Source organism: Dermacentor albipictus, chromosome 7 (assembly GCF_038994185.2).
Source record: "Dermacentor albipictus isolate Rhodes 1998 colony chromosome 7, USDA_Dalb.pri_finalv2, whole genome shotgun sequence".
NCBI classification, from domain to species: Eukaryota; Metazoa; Arthropoda; class Arachnida; order Ixodida; family Ixodidae; genus Dermacentor; species Dermacentor albipictus.
The window spans coordinates 29,165,056-29,180,528 of record NC_091827.1 but is presented as its reverse complement, the minus strand read 5'-3'; the positions used below and the strand labels follow the sequence as shown (position 1 = coordinate 29,180,528).

Sequence of the window (15,473 nt, the reverse complement as noted above, 5' to 3'; positions counted from 1 at the left end):
TGGAGTCAGCAGTAGGCTTTATTCTTTGTTTCACTGGTCCATCAACAGACAGATCGAAAAGATACGGGAGAGGTTTCACAATCTATTTCATTCTGTCTTATAGCCTTTAGTTAAATATTTACAACGTGTTACCAACCAGCCCAGAAGGGTACCCTCATGTACGTACTTTTCAGCAAATGTAATGACCAAAAAAAAAATAATAATAACACTAAAGAAACAGCCGCAGATCCCCCTTGGCAGTTTATTGTCCCCCCTCTCCCGTCCTTCTTTTGCTTTGCCCTCACCAAGGCCTCCAGCGCCTTGGATGAAGGAAGGCTTCACCACTCAGCGTCTCCAACTGCCTTCTGGAAGACGTAGTCCTTCCCTTGGAGGTTCATTATTCCATCTTTGAAGTGAAACTTCCATCGATTGCGACTCCGTGATATCTGCACAGTGCCAAGAAAAATTCGAACATATAGGGTTTTAACTTGGTGTTGCAATCCAAGCTTGTTGGTACGCGACCTTGGAACACTGCTGTAGTGCAAACAAGACGTCAACACACAGTTCATGTGCCCTATGATTGTCCTTGCCTTGTTTGTGCTATGTTAGTATTCCAAGGTGAGGTTAAAGTTCCGCTTGTGTATTAAATTTTGCGCAGCCTCGCAGGTTTCGGCATTCCACTGTTGCAGTATTACGGCACGCATTAATAATTTCAAAGGCCATGCTTTTCAACACGCTATATACTGATTGCCGCTCATTCTCAGACCAGCCGAACATGCGGGACACGAATTCAAATGCATGAAAGAGCAGAGTTCGTTCTACTGAAGAGAATTTTAGGAAGTGACAGGTGTGGCCAGTCAGCAGCTAACTGTAAAACACGAATTAGTGTCAGTTTACCTTGACATTGACAAAAGACAGCGTGCACCAGAAGCAAGTGGCGACGAAGATTTCAAAATGTAACTGTGGGATTGAATCCCCAGAAACTGCACTGTGGATTATGCAATCTTCCTTGAGTGGACGAAGTCCCTTTTTTGTATAACACAGGACAGGGCAACCCTTACACAGTGGGTCACATGGGCCTGGAAACCAACGCCTGAAGACCCAAGGAACTGTCGAAAAGTGTGCTGCTGCTCCAGATCCCACAGTGGACATTCACTACCACTTCTGGTTCCGGCCAGCAACTCTTAAAGCCACTGCTGCAATTTCGAAGCGTGGAGGGCCTCCATGCATTTATTTAAATAAACCCACAGTAGAGAAACCCTAAATTAGTTTATACTGGTTTAGGGTTTACAAAAGAATACAAAAAGGTAGTCTGACTTGCTCCAAGCAATGGCAAATAGTATTACCTTGGTTCTGTCCAGCTACGTGGCACTGGCATATCTTTAAATTTTGCCACAAACAGAACACCCTATATATTTTGCAGGAAGGATGATAGAAGCTGCACGGTAATGATAATAATAAAAAGAAGAAAGAAAAAGGAAAAAGAAGAGTGTGGGAGAGAGAAGAAGAGGAGAGCTCCAATTCTGTCATTGGAATTTGCCATTAGGTTAGGCAGTTACAGACTGATCCCTCACCTTGTCGTACTGGCAGACGACCACATTGTCAATCTCAAAGTTCTCAGTGGCCTCTTCGTCCGAGACGTCGTCATCCGAGTTGAGTGGCTCTACCTCCTCCTGGGGACCGTCTTCATTTTCGTCCTCCGGAGGCCCATCCTCATTGCCCTCCTCCTCATCTTCGTTGAACTCGTCTTCGTCGTCATCCTCATCGCTCGTGTCTCGCGCCCCGTCCAGCTGGACAACGTTGCCCACGCCAGGTTGCGCAGATGCGGCCGTCACCACCTGCGTAGGCACCTGAGAATGTAGATATCATTAACAACATTGTACCGAATACTCAAAGGCATTTTAGTTAAAGATGTTGAGTACCTGTTGAAATGACTAATAAACAGAGTAGTAGCATGCTGACTTTTGCAAAAAGACAACAGTCAATCCTGGATACATGGAATCCAAAGGGGATAGTGATATAGTTCGACATATTGATAATTCTTAATACTAAATATGCCTATCTGAAGCTTATCTCAAACCTCCGTATCACGCAGCTTCGCCAAGACAGTGAAAAGCGAGAATTTACCGATTTCCTGCTCCGAGGCCGCGGTGAACACACAAAAGTTGAGTTATTTCTTGCACACGAATGTTAGAAGTCGCCCGCACTGCGGAGTGGTCTTCGATATACTGCCTCCAGCGTGAATGTGCGTGAATGTGCTGACACATTCACGCGTGAATATATATATATATATATATATATATATATATATATATATATATATATATATATATATATATATATATATATATATATATATATATATATATATATATATATATATATATGACAGAAAAGAAAAAGAAAACAAAAAAAGGGAAATTAAACGGAGACAATGAAATGGCCAACTTGCTGAGTTTCCAATTTATTGTTTTTCCACAATCCCAAGACCTTCCTTTATCTAATGGCCAGATATTTGGAAAAATAGACAACAAAATTATAGAAAATTGCACTTCTTTAGTTTGCTGTCTTCGATATTGAGAAGAAAAAAAAAACACGGGAGGCAGCGCTGATCACACGAGCGTGGCTTTCCGTTGACGTAGCGCCACCATCTTTGTATCGCTGTAAACATGCGATGCGAGGTTCAGATAGATGCAACACTGTATTTTTCCATGTAGATATAAAATCAACAAAAGCGAGAGCGAGAAGGGAAAACAAGCATCGCAATTCGTTACTGCAGTCATGTTGCACAGAGGCAGGGCTGCTATTCACTAATGTGAATTTGAATCATTGGCACGCTTGTTTTGTGCACATTTTGGCAGCAGCGAGCTGCACACTTCGTGTGTCCCAAGGTAACATATCAAGATCTGCCTGGTTATATCGATTTCTTTTTTTGTTGCTGCCTCCTAGCTGCTACCTGATGGTGATAAGGACATGATTTTCATAAGATATGAGAATCTGTTTACTTTTCTGTGCGGTGGCAAAGCTAGTGGGTATTGTGTAATCTGACAGGAGCCAAGGTAGAAAAGTTCCAAATGGTCATAGAGCACCGAAGACGACGGAAGGTATGGAATACAAAGATAAGGCTACCCACGAAAGTGAATGCCGCCAACCTTGCTGATGAGGCAAGACTGGGTCACGCGCGATTGCCGGCTCCTGATAAAGTTACAAGGTGTTTGAAAACAACCAACAAGTTGCATAATACTGCACGAAAGCGCAGGCTTTTATTCTTTCTTTAGAGGGGGTGGGGGGCATAATATGAAGTGTAATGTTCCCACAGATTTTATTAATGTACGCTTTGATGTTGAGAGATACAAAATGCACTGAATCCTATCGGTGTTCACTAAGGATACGAAAATATTTCATTATGGTGAGGATTTTGTCATCACTGGCTTTTGTTATCGTGGGGTTTGATCGTATTACCAATTATTTGTTCCAATTAGGAGTGCGCCATACTGTACGTAAACTTGTGCCATCTTATCACGTCCATTATGATGCTTATGCAGTACCCATCAAGAACTACAGACAAGCATTACCAAGCGAATGAGATTCAGCCACCAAGGCGCTCTAACACCATGGTGTACACCGACACTACAAAAGTTGACTGGCGAAATCCGCCGAGGCGAACGTCAGACTTTAATACCGAGTTGCCTGTACTTTAGCATAGAGGCAACGTTGCCTTAAATTCTAGCATTGTGCCAGAAACAATGGGTTTCTTCAATGTGTCATACTACCCAGGACTGAATTCGGCACTGAATTCAGCCAATGAGCATTAGCGTACGCGGCATGTCGGGGAGCCGAGGGCTGTCACGACAAAATGAAGACGCGCAACGTGAATGCACTACAACGGGTGTTGAAATTAGCCGGTTGGGACACACCTGTCCTGCAGCAGTGGTGGTGGTGTAGGGCTCGCCTGCTAGAGTGACTACGGGATGAAACTGGAGTGGGGCCCCGGGGTTGCCCGTCTGGCGCTCAGCCATGTTGAGGACGCCCCCCTGGATCAGGCTGGCAGCAACGTCGGGATGAAGGGCCAGGGCAGCAGCTGCAGCTGAAGAAGACTGCAGCGCAGGCAACAAGCGAGGCGAAAGTGAGGTTTTATGAAGAGCAAAGAAACGGCAAAAAGTACCGCACTCACTCTTTTACATCCTCACAACCGAGCTGAAAAATGTTCGTTATAATTAGGTTGGTCACTGCAGAATGCTAACATAAGGCAATTACAGAACTTGAATGTTATAACAATGCCACATTCGACACAAGCATACTTTTGTTATATCCAATATTACTTATAAGAATGGATGCTGATGTATGAAAAAAAGGGGAAAAAAAGCAAATTGTTGAGTTACTTAGTTACATATGATCATTTGTTACATCTGTTTTTACTATACCAAGGTGGTTTGATTCCATTAGCAGCTACAGAATACAGGGTGTCCCAGCTAACACAGAACAATATTTAAAAAGGGAGGGACCCCTTATGTGCTGATGAAACAGAAGTTGCTAGCAACTTTTTGGAGAAGCCCCTATTATAATTCGTCTTATTTATAGAATTAGTGCTTAGTAAATAACAGGCTTGTTATGAATTTATAGCCACAGTTTCCATGTAAGGTTTGTAGACCATATTTGAAAACACCACTGCAAACAAAAAGTTTAAAAGTTCACTGGGCTTCCTTCTCAATTAAGGAAGAAAAAGAATAGAAGTACAGAAAAGGTAGCGCATCACAAACAATTGAAAGTAAATCTTTTACTGACATTGCGGCCCCAATGCCAAAGTGATAATTAGAACAATAATATTAGTCTTCTTCAGGATGTTGCTAGCAACTTACGGCTGGTTTCATCTGTACAACTACAGCGTGCCTCATAATCAGAAAGTGGTTTTGGCACGTTAAACCACATAATTTAATTTTTTTTTTCAGTGGAGTCTTAGGCACAACAGTGTCAAAACAAAGAGTGATTTCAGAAATAACGACAACACCATGGTGGAAGAATATGAGAGGTGTACGAACAGACCTCCAAGCAAGAGAGAAGAGTCGCTAATGCTGCACACTTTCTGCGACAGATGGCAAGGTAAAGCGGGGGTCATCTGCAGGGGCCCTGCAGGCTTGGCGTATGTGCATTCGGCAAGCACTCCCAAGTATATTAAGTAATATAATGCGTTGAGAAGCTTATTTTCGTCCCTTGTCTTTCTTCCCGAGGGTCGGTAATGAACAGTTCCCCAGAAAAACAAGGCAAATGTAGGCACACATAAATGGGCATAAAAAAGAAATATGTATCAAGGCGGTTGCTACACTTACAAGTTTGTAGTGCGTTAAAGTATCCACTGATGTCATAATGACAACTGCAAAATGAAGCAAATGACAGCTGCAAACAGAATTTGAAGCAGTCAAACGCCTATGCTAGACCCTCAGTCACATGACAGTGCCGAGGAAATACAGAGACATATTCTTACACATTGTGTAACACACAGATGCCACACTTATGTTGTTTCTGGCATGATCATGTGCTAATGCAAGGCATTGCATTGGCTCAAATGTCTTTAGTTCCCTCTCATAAACTGAGTTGTGAATTTTCATTTTCGCTAGCCACTTTTGTATCTAACTTTTTGATACAAAAGCTTCAAATAGCCCATTGGGCAAGAAAGGCGTCGTCTGTCGCCTGTAGCACTGAAACGAACCCTCAATCTGCATTGGTTGCAACGCCACGTCATGTGCGAACCTTGACAGAGCAGAGTGGGTGAAAGAGGGCGTCGCCATGATGCCACATTACCCTTGCTCTCGCGAAAGCCGGTGCCAGACATATACGGTCTGGTACAAAAAAACAAAAACTTTTCCTTGCATGACTTGTACCCCATATTACAATGCCGGGCAAAGCATTTTTCCCCATCGTGCACTAAAAAGCTCAACAAATTGGTGGGAAAGTGCGCGCAGAACGACCACGTGCTCTCATTTTTCCATTAGCTCAATGAAAAGAACCACCCCTCATGGGCCCCGAACTAATCACGCCGTCTATCGGGTGCACACCAGAAAGTATAGCGAGTTGTGGAGATGCTCTCTCTATGGAGCAATCGCAATGTTCATACACCTCTCATAATTTTCCACCATGGACAGAACATCACCAACACTGTGTCCTCGTCATGAGAGGAGCCGAAGTGAAGGCTAACTTTACCATTTATATCTTGATGTAACAGCAGTGATCGTTTTTTTTTTAATTAGGGGTTTTATGCGCCAAAACCACTTTCTGATTATGAGGCATGCCGTAGTGGAGGAAATTTCGACCACCTGAGGTTCTTTAACGCGCACCTAAATCTAAGTACACGGGTGTTGTTGCATTTCGTCCCCATCAAAATGCAGCTGCCATGGCCGGGATTCGATCCCGCAACCTCGTGCTCAGCAGCCCAACACCAAAGCCACTGAGCAACCATGGCGGGCATGTAACAGCAGTGAGGAAGTAGAGAGAGCGAATTGGGATATAAGCAGGCGTACTGGTTGATGTCATGTTGTTACGCAACCATGCAGTAACCAGCATAAGCCACCACGTAGGCTTCCAGGCGACAAGCAAAATTTTCAGGCTGCCCAAACCCAACTAAGCGACAAGCGATGCCAACAGATCATCCTTGGCAACGGCAAAACCTGTCACTTGTCAGCGTCGTTCGAAAATCATGTGGTTGAGCTTTATAGCATCAAAGAGAAGCAAGAGGTGCAGATTACAAGGTGAGTAGTCCAAATGCGAATGTGCGTGCCTGGACAAAAAAGTGGGTCACTAACCATGACCGTCTGGCCAGGCTGAGTGATGATCAGCTTTTGGTCCACCAGACCCGAGGCCCGAATCGGTGTGTGGTATTGTACCAGGGTGGGCTGCACCAGGCCATTGGGTCCTATCGTCAGCGGTTGGGCGGTGGCTGCAAAAGCAGGGTTGCGTCTCGGTATCTTTTCCAATAAGGCTAAAAGAAAGGAAAAAGACGCAACAAGTGAAGTGCATCCAACAGGTACCAGGCATTTTCTTTTTCCTGAAAAAGGGATCGCTATAAACACAATTTAACATTTCTTTTATCGTCTACACCACGTTTCATGGCACCTACGCTCATTTATATGTGTCTTCCTAGAAAAATTATGATTGAGCAACGCCCATTTGTAGACCTTGCACTCCTAGTGACGTAAGAATATAACAGCCAATCGTGCGCAAGGTGCAGGTGACATTTTTATTACGGTACGTTATACCGTAGCTGCTGAGTGCCTTCAGTGATGCTTGGCTACATCACATTGTTGAGTAACTACCATAGCTGACGATGAAGGTGGATGATGAGATGCATGCATACGCTTGGCCACGTTGTTCTTTTCTGCAGCAAGATCTTTCCTCACTGCGGACATGCAGAGCACTTCGTGTATCTGTCCATCTTGTTTTCTTGGGCTGTATGTCTCATAAGGCAGCGACATAATGAGCCTTTTGTTTCACTGCTCAAAACAACTAATTTTCACCAACTGCCCAGTTTTCAGTCGTACGGCAAAACCTACCAGCTGAGGTGGGTAAAAGTCGGCCATCTTTGAAGCACTACTGGAAAGCTGACCCTGCTCCATCCAAGATGCATGAGGAAATGCTACAAATGCACGAGCCAATCAGTAAATGTCTCTGTGAAGTCTATTAGAAGGAACAAAAAATTAAAATTGCACAGACATCAGTGCCAATGATACAAATGCCATTTTATAGGCAAAGAATCAATACATTAATCTACCTTACGAACAAACAAAAAAGAAAGTCAGCAGACACTAGCATAGCCTTACTGGCAGCACTTTATCGTCAAAAGAGTAGATGGAAAGACATTACTTCAATGCATGGAAAGCAACCCGAATGTGGTACAATGCCAACAAAATCAAAGCCTATGCATGCATCACAACCAATTACTCCCGTACCCAGCTGCAAGAATATCAGCACTTCGCCAGTATCAAAGCTTGATCACCTTTATTATGCGTGTCTGTGCTGTTCCATTCCCTGGCACTAACCTCCACTCCCTGCCTCCCCACTCCTCATCGTATCTCTAGCAGGGCAAGACAGTTTACCCTGTGGGGTAGGCTGCAATGTAGCCGCTGTAGCCTGTGGCCGACTGGCCGGGGCAGGCACTGGGTGGTCAGGTGGGTCGATGGCCTTTGACTCAAGGAGCTTCTTCTCCCAGATCTGCGTCAGCAGACAGTATGTCAGCAACGAGACACTCCATGTTGGTGCAACCACTCTGCGACTCACTCATGCAGGCTCTCCGTAACTAGCCTTTACAGCAATAGATAGTACAGGAAATGTCGGGCCACATTCGTAGAGCATGCCATCGCCACATGCAGCTTTGATCTGATGACCTTACAAGGGCGACCATGACATTGTCAGGGTGATGGATAACAATCAAAATTCCAAGGTCAAGACAACAGGAGAAAAGATATATGCATTAGTAAGATCTTGATGAGGGCTAGTTGGTTCATATTTAGAAGTGAGGTTGAATAGGGCAAGTAAAACAAGGACACGAAGCAACAAATACCACAGACAAGCGCTGTCTGTGGTACTTGTTTCTTCGTGTCCGTGTTTTATTTGCGCTGTTCAACCTCAGTTCTAAGTAAGATATACAAACGCAGCCAAGAAGGTATTCCACTAAGCCAGTGAACATGGAACCTTAGCTACCAAAACTGATGTGCCAACTACATGTACCACGACGACAAAGTGTCAGCGCTAGGAGAAGCCCCGCCTGACGAGTCCCTGATTATTGTGCACAAGATAGAAACAAAGCAACTAGAAATACGCTAAAGACAAAATATGAAGCAGAAAACAAAGAAAGAAAAAAACGAAGCTACAGTTCCCAAAGCATGTTGCTCACATGCTGCTGCAAATGTTTTCTGCAACCAATACTGAATGGAGCAGTGCAAAGTCTTCCTGCATGGAATGTTACATTACTTGGTATCTCTGTTAGATTATCATGGCTAGGAAATCGAATGGCTAGCACATACAAGGTGTCCCTTGCTTCCTGCCAGTCACCATAACATCCCAAAGTGCCCTTTAGCATCATAGCACATAACATCAAACCATAATGCCCACTATGATCTCAGAAATGCCCACAAATATTTACGAATCCAATATCCATGTCTAAGAGCTCATACTAGGGCAAACTGCTGTCATGCTTTGCATTCTTTTAAGCTTCTCATCACGTTTCACACAATGCGAAATGCATGATGTATGACGCATGCGTGGTCTGTACCATGTAACATGCCATGTGACCTCACTTTGTAGCCCTGCCCCTCACCCAAAAAAATATGCATAAATATTTAGCAACTAGCATTGAAAGTGGCTAATATCACACAGTGGCTGACGGCCATGCTCATGTTCCTCACCTGACGCAGCTCCTGAAGAGCTTGTTCGTCGACGCCTTCATCCAGGAAGACGTCTTTCACTCCATTGATGACATCTTCGATGACACTCCTGTACAGCTTGGGCTGCAGACAGAATAAAGAACAAATAAAGGCTTGCCAAGTTCAAATACGCTGCAGTCAAAGCTACACAACTTAAAGGTCCACAGCGACAAAATTTTGGGCCGCATAAGAATTCTAGTTTCTGTAGTGTACACATAGAACAGGCTCCGTGCAAAATTTTACATTTGAAATACGAATGGATGCATCACGAAGGGCTCACAGAAGCAGATGTTTCTGATGCCGAAACTGTTAAAAAAAAAAATGCTGCCATTTTTGCCCACTAGAAGTGAATCATGACAAAGGAAGCACAGCTACTCAGCTCAACATGAGCTAAGAGATTAGTACGCCACCTGTGGCTGCCTGCATTGCACTGACAAATCTCGGAGGCCACATGCTGGAATTTGCGCCACAGCCGCCAATCGTCAGATGCAGATGCATGCATCATCTGCTTCTGTGCTGCTAAGAGGCTGCTAATAAGAAAATTAGGCAATTACCAGTACTGCACCTTCAAGAAATTGATTCAGTAGTATATATACATTTCATTTTTAACCAATTAAGAGAAAGTGAAATGCTGTTGCAGTTGACCTCTACAACCGCAACACATACACTCTAGCCAAGTATCCACAGATGAGTTACAAAAACCAGGTTATGTTAGACACAATCTACAAAACAGCCCTCAAGGTTTTAAATTACCGGCCTAGAAACTGATATTGTTATACCTGAGTATGCTTTATTTTTCGACTCACTCTGCGACACAAAACATGTCAGAATCTCAAATTAATAAAATAAGAGCCTATTGATTCACTCATTGCCGTTATGGCTGCAATTCATCGCCATTATCATCGCACTATCAGTACCATTAGACCATAATGGACACGTGCGTAAATGTATTATTTGCTTACACAAACGCGATGAAAAAAATTAATGAGTAAAAAACTGATTTTCATATATTCATTCCTGCAATGTCTTGAAGACAGTTGTGTCAGTGACTTGGAACAACAACCATATCGATGTTTATAACCTTCAGCCTGACTTCTTATGCTCTGTGCGCAGCACGAGCCGTTTCGGTAGTGCTACTCAAGCATTATAAATGCTGCTCAACTGTAAGGTTCTAGGTCTTGCATGCAGCACCTAATATCTTACTCGATACTTCTGAACTTTCTGTCCGATTTGTTGTTGTCTGTCTCATTTAAGTCAACAGCACGGCGGGCTCATGGCATTTCCCAGGGATCTCTGGTTATTCTTGTCCCATATCAGTTGATTCCAGCCCATGTCTGCAAATTTCCCCAAATCATTGTTCCGTTTACTCCTCCCGCCACTCTCTTAACTGCATACCTTGCGATGCTGGGTCACCATGCAGGATGTTCAGAGGCATCCATTCAATTTACATATGCACATAATGTGCTTCAAACGGGTGAGAGAGAAAGAAGCTGCTATGTACATTCAGCACACTATTCCCAAAAACAGTTGCAAGCAAGCTCACTGAAACTTCCAGGTCTCTAGGACACTCAAGGTGTACCACTATGCATCAACAACAGAAGCTAGGCTTCCTTTTCATCGTCATCGTCTTCATGAAGTTACCTTGCCCTTTACGCGAGACCACTTACTTGGAGCTGGAATAAGCAATGGCCAACCCAAAGTCATGCACCTGGAATGGTCTATAAAGAGTGCCAGGCACCTATGGAAACCAATCCCATGGAACCCAAATTAATTTTTGCTGTGCCTAAGGCACTGTTCTCCATCATAATAAGCCATCATTTTCACATATCGATGCTACTGTCCATAAAAGCGTAAGCACGCAAGCATCCCTGGTACTTCTACAACATTATTGCACACAATGCAACTGGTTCACAAAAGTTCCTTGTACCACTGCAGTTGGAAAGAGGTTATGACAAGAAAAGCTGTTTGGAGTCAGTTTTGCAGAAGGAACGGGATGAAAAGCCCAACACAATTTTTGCATAGTGAACGTGAGTATAGAGACACCTTCCATTGAATGAAAAATATGTGATAGCTCCTCAGAGCTCTGTAGTATCTAAAAGAAGAATACAAAAAAGAAAAAGAAAAGATCCTCCTGGAAGTACAGGCAGGGCACCGCGCAAGAAATGTGAAAAAAAAAAAAAACAGCACATAAAAGGGAAATATGATCATCCACCCAAATGCAGCAGAAAGCAACAAAGGAACTCATACGTTTTTCTTGGAAACAAAGCTTTGCGGGAAAAATTCATCCTGGTCAGGGATCTTTCTTTTGTACATGAATTTTTTTTCCAACTGCAACAGCTTTCTTTTCAAGAAACCTGTAAGGGTTATTGAAACATGACTAGCATCATGCTAGTCAAGTAGATGACCACTTTTTCCCCTTTCATAAACTTTCCTTCAACTTGTGGACTTTCGTAGAACTGGTTTGCCAAAGAAGAGACACATATTACATATTATTGCAACATATTTTTAGCCCTCTGGGCTCTTTTCTGTGTACTTAAAGTAGGTGTGGGGCTGAAGTCATCTGCATAAACCTCATTGCCCTGACGGCGTGCCATTTTCGAATTTTGCCCTTTTGTCGGAAGAAGAGAGAGCGACCAAGAGCAAAAGCATGAATTATAGATGACTTGCCTAACAATACCTCAGCCCAGACCTCAACATCAGTAATACAGCGAAATAAAAATCAAGCAGAATAAAAATTGTAATGAAGGGCAACTGCAGAACAAGAAAAGGCGTGTTTTGAGGTTTGCATGGAATATGAACATGATCCAACTTGATCCAATATGAACATGATCCAAATTCTTGTTTTAGCACACATATCATGGACTTTTGAACGATTTATCTCGTAACAAACACTCGGCTACTAAAAAAAAGAAAAAAAGGATTCACCTTTATGTGCTGACACTGCATGAGCCAATACATATGCATGGGGGCTGACAAATGTGTTAAAGGGAATGCATTAGCCTGTCCTTGAGCAATACAATGAACTTCTCCTCCACAAAACTACAATCAAAAAGGGGGCTGACAGGCAGAGTAGCACATGTGATATAAAGGTTGAAAACGGGGATAAGGAGCTTCAGAAAGGCTGGCCAATGTTTCAACAGGAGGACCTATCTTCATCAAGTATCCGTTAAAGGCCTTTGACGAAGATAGGTCCTCCTATCGAAAAGTTGGCAGCCTTTTTGGAGCATCTTATTCCTGTTTATAACCTTTACTCCACAAAACTAGCTTTTCCCTCACTTCTCATTGGATTTTCACATTTAGCCCATTCACATGCTAAGCACACTATGCATGCCAAAAAAGTGCATAGATGGCATTCCTATTATAACGGGAGCTTATTGTAAATCGAACTGGTTAGCAGTTCCAAACTTTGTATGGATCATCTCTCGTCATCATCATTATACTTTCTAAGCTGACATTTGTGCCCACGTTGAGAATGCCTCTACATTTTTTTTATGCACAATGCTAAGCATTGTCTTGTACAGTGAGTGCTAGGATACTGAATATGGCATTTTGCAGACGTCTTTCTTGTCCTCTCTTCCCTATTGCTTTGTTTAGCGTTGTCGCTGCGCAGTGTTTTGATTATATGAACACCCACTCCTGCCCAAGGCATGACATTAAGGCTGGTAGTACGTAGGATATAAATGAAGTCCTTTATTGCTGCCTTTGAAAAGAAGGTGGCAGAGAGCTTAGCAGACTCCGCCATTTTTCACTAAGCACAAGAAAGAAAAAGACACGCTTTGCTGAAATTTGAAATGATGTTGTTGACCGCAAAAGTATAAACCATGATCATCTGCTTGTTGCAACTGAAGTTTCTAGTCCCCGACATTTATCACAGATGAACACATATGCTCTAAACAATCTCGAAAGAACATTTCCTCTGTCGATGTTATAATAGACTTGCATCAATGATCGGTGCTGTCAAAAATGAATCTTGCCGCACTATTCACTTTAGTGTGAGGGGTGGACTTATTGTGAGTGCTTGGCTAAAACGCACTAATTTCGTTATTTATTGGCCGGGTTCGCTTACTTCAAATGCTCGCCTATAACGAACGAATCGTGCTGGACGGTCAGGCCCTCTACAAGTGGCGCCAACGGTGCAATACGACGAGGCTGAATATAAATGCAAACAATTCATCCCATCTGCACACTCATTGAATTATGTCGACTGTTGTCAAATTACATGTGGTTACTGGCTTAAACCAGTCACATTCCTTTAGTGTTTGTGTTTTGTGGTTTGAGATGCGACAGATTGAATTGAGGAGAAGCCGAGCTGCCAGAACCATATATCCACCACTTCAGCGCAAGGTTCACAGCAAACGGTTCGAAAATATCCACGAAAAAAGAAGCGGCAAACGTTCAGTGCACGCCGTAGTCTAGCGAGAACAGGGACCACACGAAACGACTCGTTACGGCCTGTTCATCGAACTCTCTTTTACTAGGCAGCGAGAACTGCGCCGCACTTGATGTTACACAAGAAGCCACGCTTCAAGCAAAAAGAAAAGAAAGCGAAAGCCACTTTCCCAAGTGCTTTGATTAAACTGACCCCAAGGAAAGCGTGGACCTCAGAAGAGAAAGTTTTCTCCACAACTTGCAGTCAGTGAGAGCTTGCTAGGCCAGAGGCGGCACAAAAACATTCGGACGTTTGTAGAGGCAACCTCCTTGAAGCATCCAGTTAATCAGGAAGACCCACTATGCACCAGCACGTGCTGAGAACAGAAGCTGGACTCCCTGTTTATCGTCTAGTGCGGTTAATTTGCGCGGTAAGCGAGACCGTTTTCTCGCGGACGGATTCACCCGCGACCGGCCCTACACCATACATGCACGCGGGAGGGCCAAAAAAGAAACAGTGTTACGCACCACGCCAGCTGCGGCCATCGAAACCAGTCCAGTGGTATCCCGGTCGCTCCCTTGGGTCGGCGACAGTACGCCAAGCTACACTGGCGAGTCCTTCCCACCGATCGCTGGCTTCTTTTCTCAGACCCCTGGCTCAGTCATGCGAATCACTAGTACACACGGTCAACCCCCACTACGCCGACTGCTTTCTTCCGTTGGCAACTGCCGATTAGCGTTGCCAGACTGTAGACGTTTCGTACCACGCGGCATGGTGGCCAGAGCGTCTGCGGCCTTCGACCGAAACTGCCTCTGCCGGGCAACCACGCCCCCGCCTTCGTTTGAGCAGTTTCAGTTAGCTGCTACGTTGCGTTGCTAGTTAACTGGCGACGTCGCATGCAGCATAGCAGCAGGCTCGTTGACAGTTTCGCTGGCGTAGCTAATACGGCTTCACGGCGTCAAAGTTCTATAGATGTGATCTTGGAGATCGGACGCACGTGTGTGCGTCGCGGGGGCCGTGCGTGTTTACAGCACCGATTATTTTCGATTTTACGTCAAAATGAACTTCGCGATTTCCATCAAATGTCAGAACGTCGTCAGACGTGCGTGAGCAAAATATCAGTTCTTTTTCTTGATGTCGTAGCATTTATGTATATACACTTCCTCTGCTTTTATATCCGCTCGCTGGCCGTGCCAGTACGTGCACGACTTTCAGTTATCACGTGGCTGCTTCATCCGTGTCTTTGGGACGATTGGTGTGAACTACATTACATTTTCTGTCATACTGACACACTTCAAGCAGACTGCACTTACATTTCTTGATGCCTGCCTCACCCTTGTGTCACGTGGAGTTCCTCAAATGCCATTTCCTCTTCTACCGAGATGAAATAAAAGCAACTTCAGTTATGCTTACGATTTTAACTCTGCCAAGTTTCAAGTATTTCGGTTAAGCAGTTCTTATGATGCACGGAGAAAAAAAAATAAAAAGTAGCAAACACAGAGAAAACTTTTTGAGGGCATTTTTTTGACATCCACAAAACAAATATTTTCAGTGTTTTCACAGTTGGAGTACAGAGAAGAAAGCAATGTTAGTGTTCCCAGAACAGACACTCTCGAGAAGTCTCGATTACGGTGGCAGCAGCCAGGCAAATGCCGCTGCTTTAATTCACAGCAAATTTTGGCAAGGCTGGAGGAAGGTCGGCAGAGCTGATC

At 43.9% G+C, this 15,473-nt stretch overlaps 1 protein-coding gene across 3 annotated transcripts; it reads right to left on the bottom strand.

The window, feature by feature from the left end:
- On the bottom strand, positions 1-14,511 carry TfIIA-L (transcription factor IIA L). Of its 3 annotated transcripts, none has more exons than XM_065450999.1 (7): positions 14,289-14,511; positions 9,375-9,476; positions 8,067-8,181; positions 6,777-6,952; positions 3,897-4,076; positions 1,554-1,817; positions 1-425 (listed from the first exon to the last, which is right to left on the bottom strand). In XM_065450999.1, the coding sequence occupies exons 1-7, from the start codon at positions 14,304-14,306 to the stop codon at positions 318-320; spliced, it is 963 nt and encodes a 320-aa protein (XP_065307071.1). In that variant the 5' UTR covers positions 14,307-14,511; the 3' UTR covers positions 1-317. The 3 variants fall into 3 exon arrangements, with proteins under 3 accessions (XP_065307071.1, XP_065307070.1, XP_065307072.1); XM_065450998.1 differs by having other exon boundaries at positions 1,554-1,829; positions 14,289-14,507; XM_065451000.1 differs by having other exon boundaries at positions 1,554-1,829; positions 6,777-6,910; positions 14,289-14,505.
- Positions 14,512-15,473: the final 962 nt, after the last annotated feature.

What these genes read in the sequence shown, in the direction of transcription:
- TfIIA-L (XM_065450998.1), bottom strand. An exon ending in CTCTTCAGGAGCTGCGTCAG is followed by an intron (nt 8,182 to 9,374) that starts GTGAGGAACATG and finishes CTGCTGACGCAG; the next exon opens with ATCTGGGAGAAGAAGCTCCT. An exon ending in CCACCACTGCTGCAGGACAG is followed by an intron (nt 1,830 to 3,896) that starts GTGTGTCCCAAC and finishes CTACATTCTCAG; the next exon opens with GTGCCTACGCAGGTGGTGAC.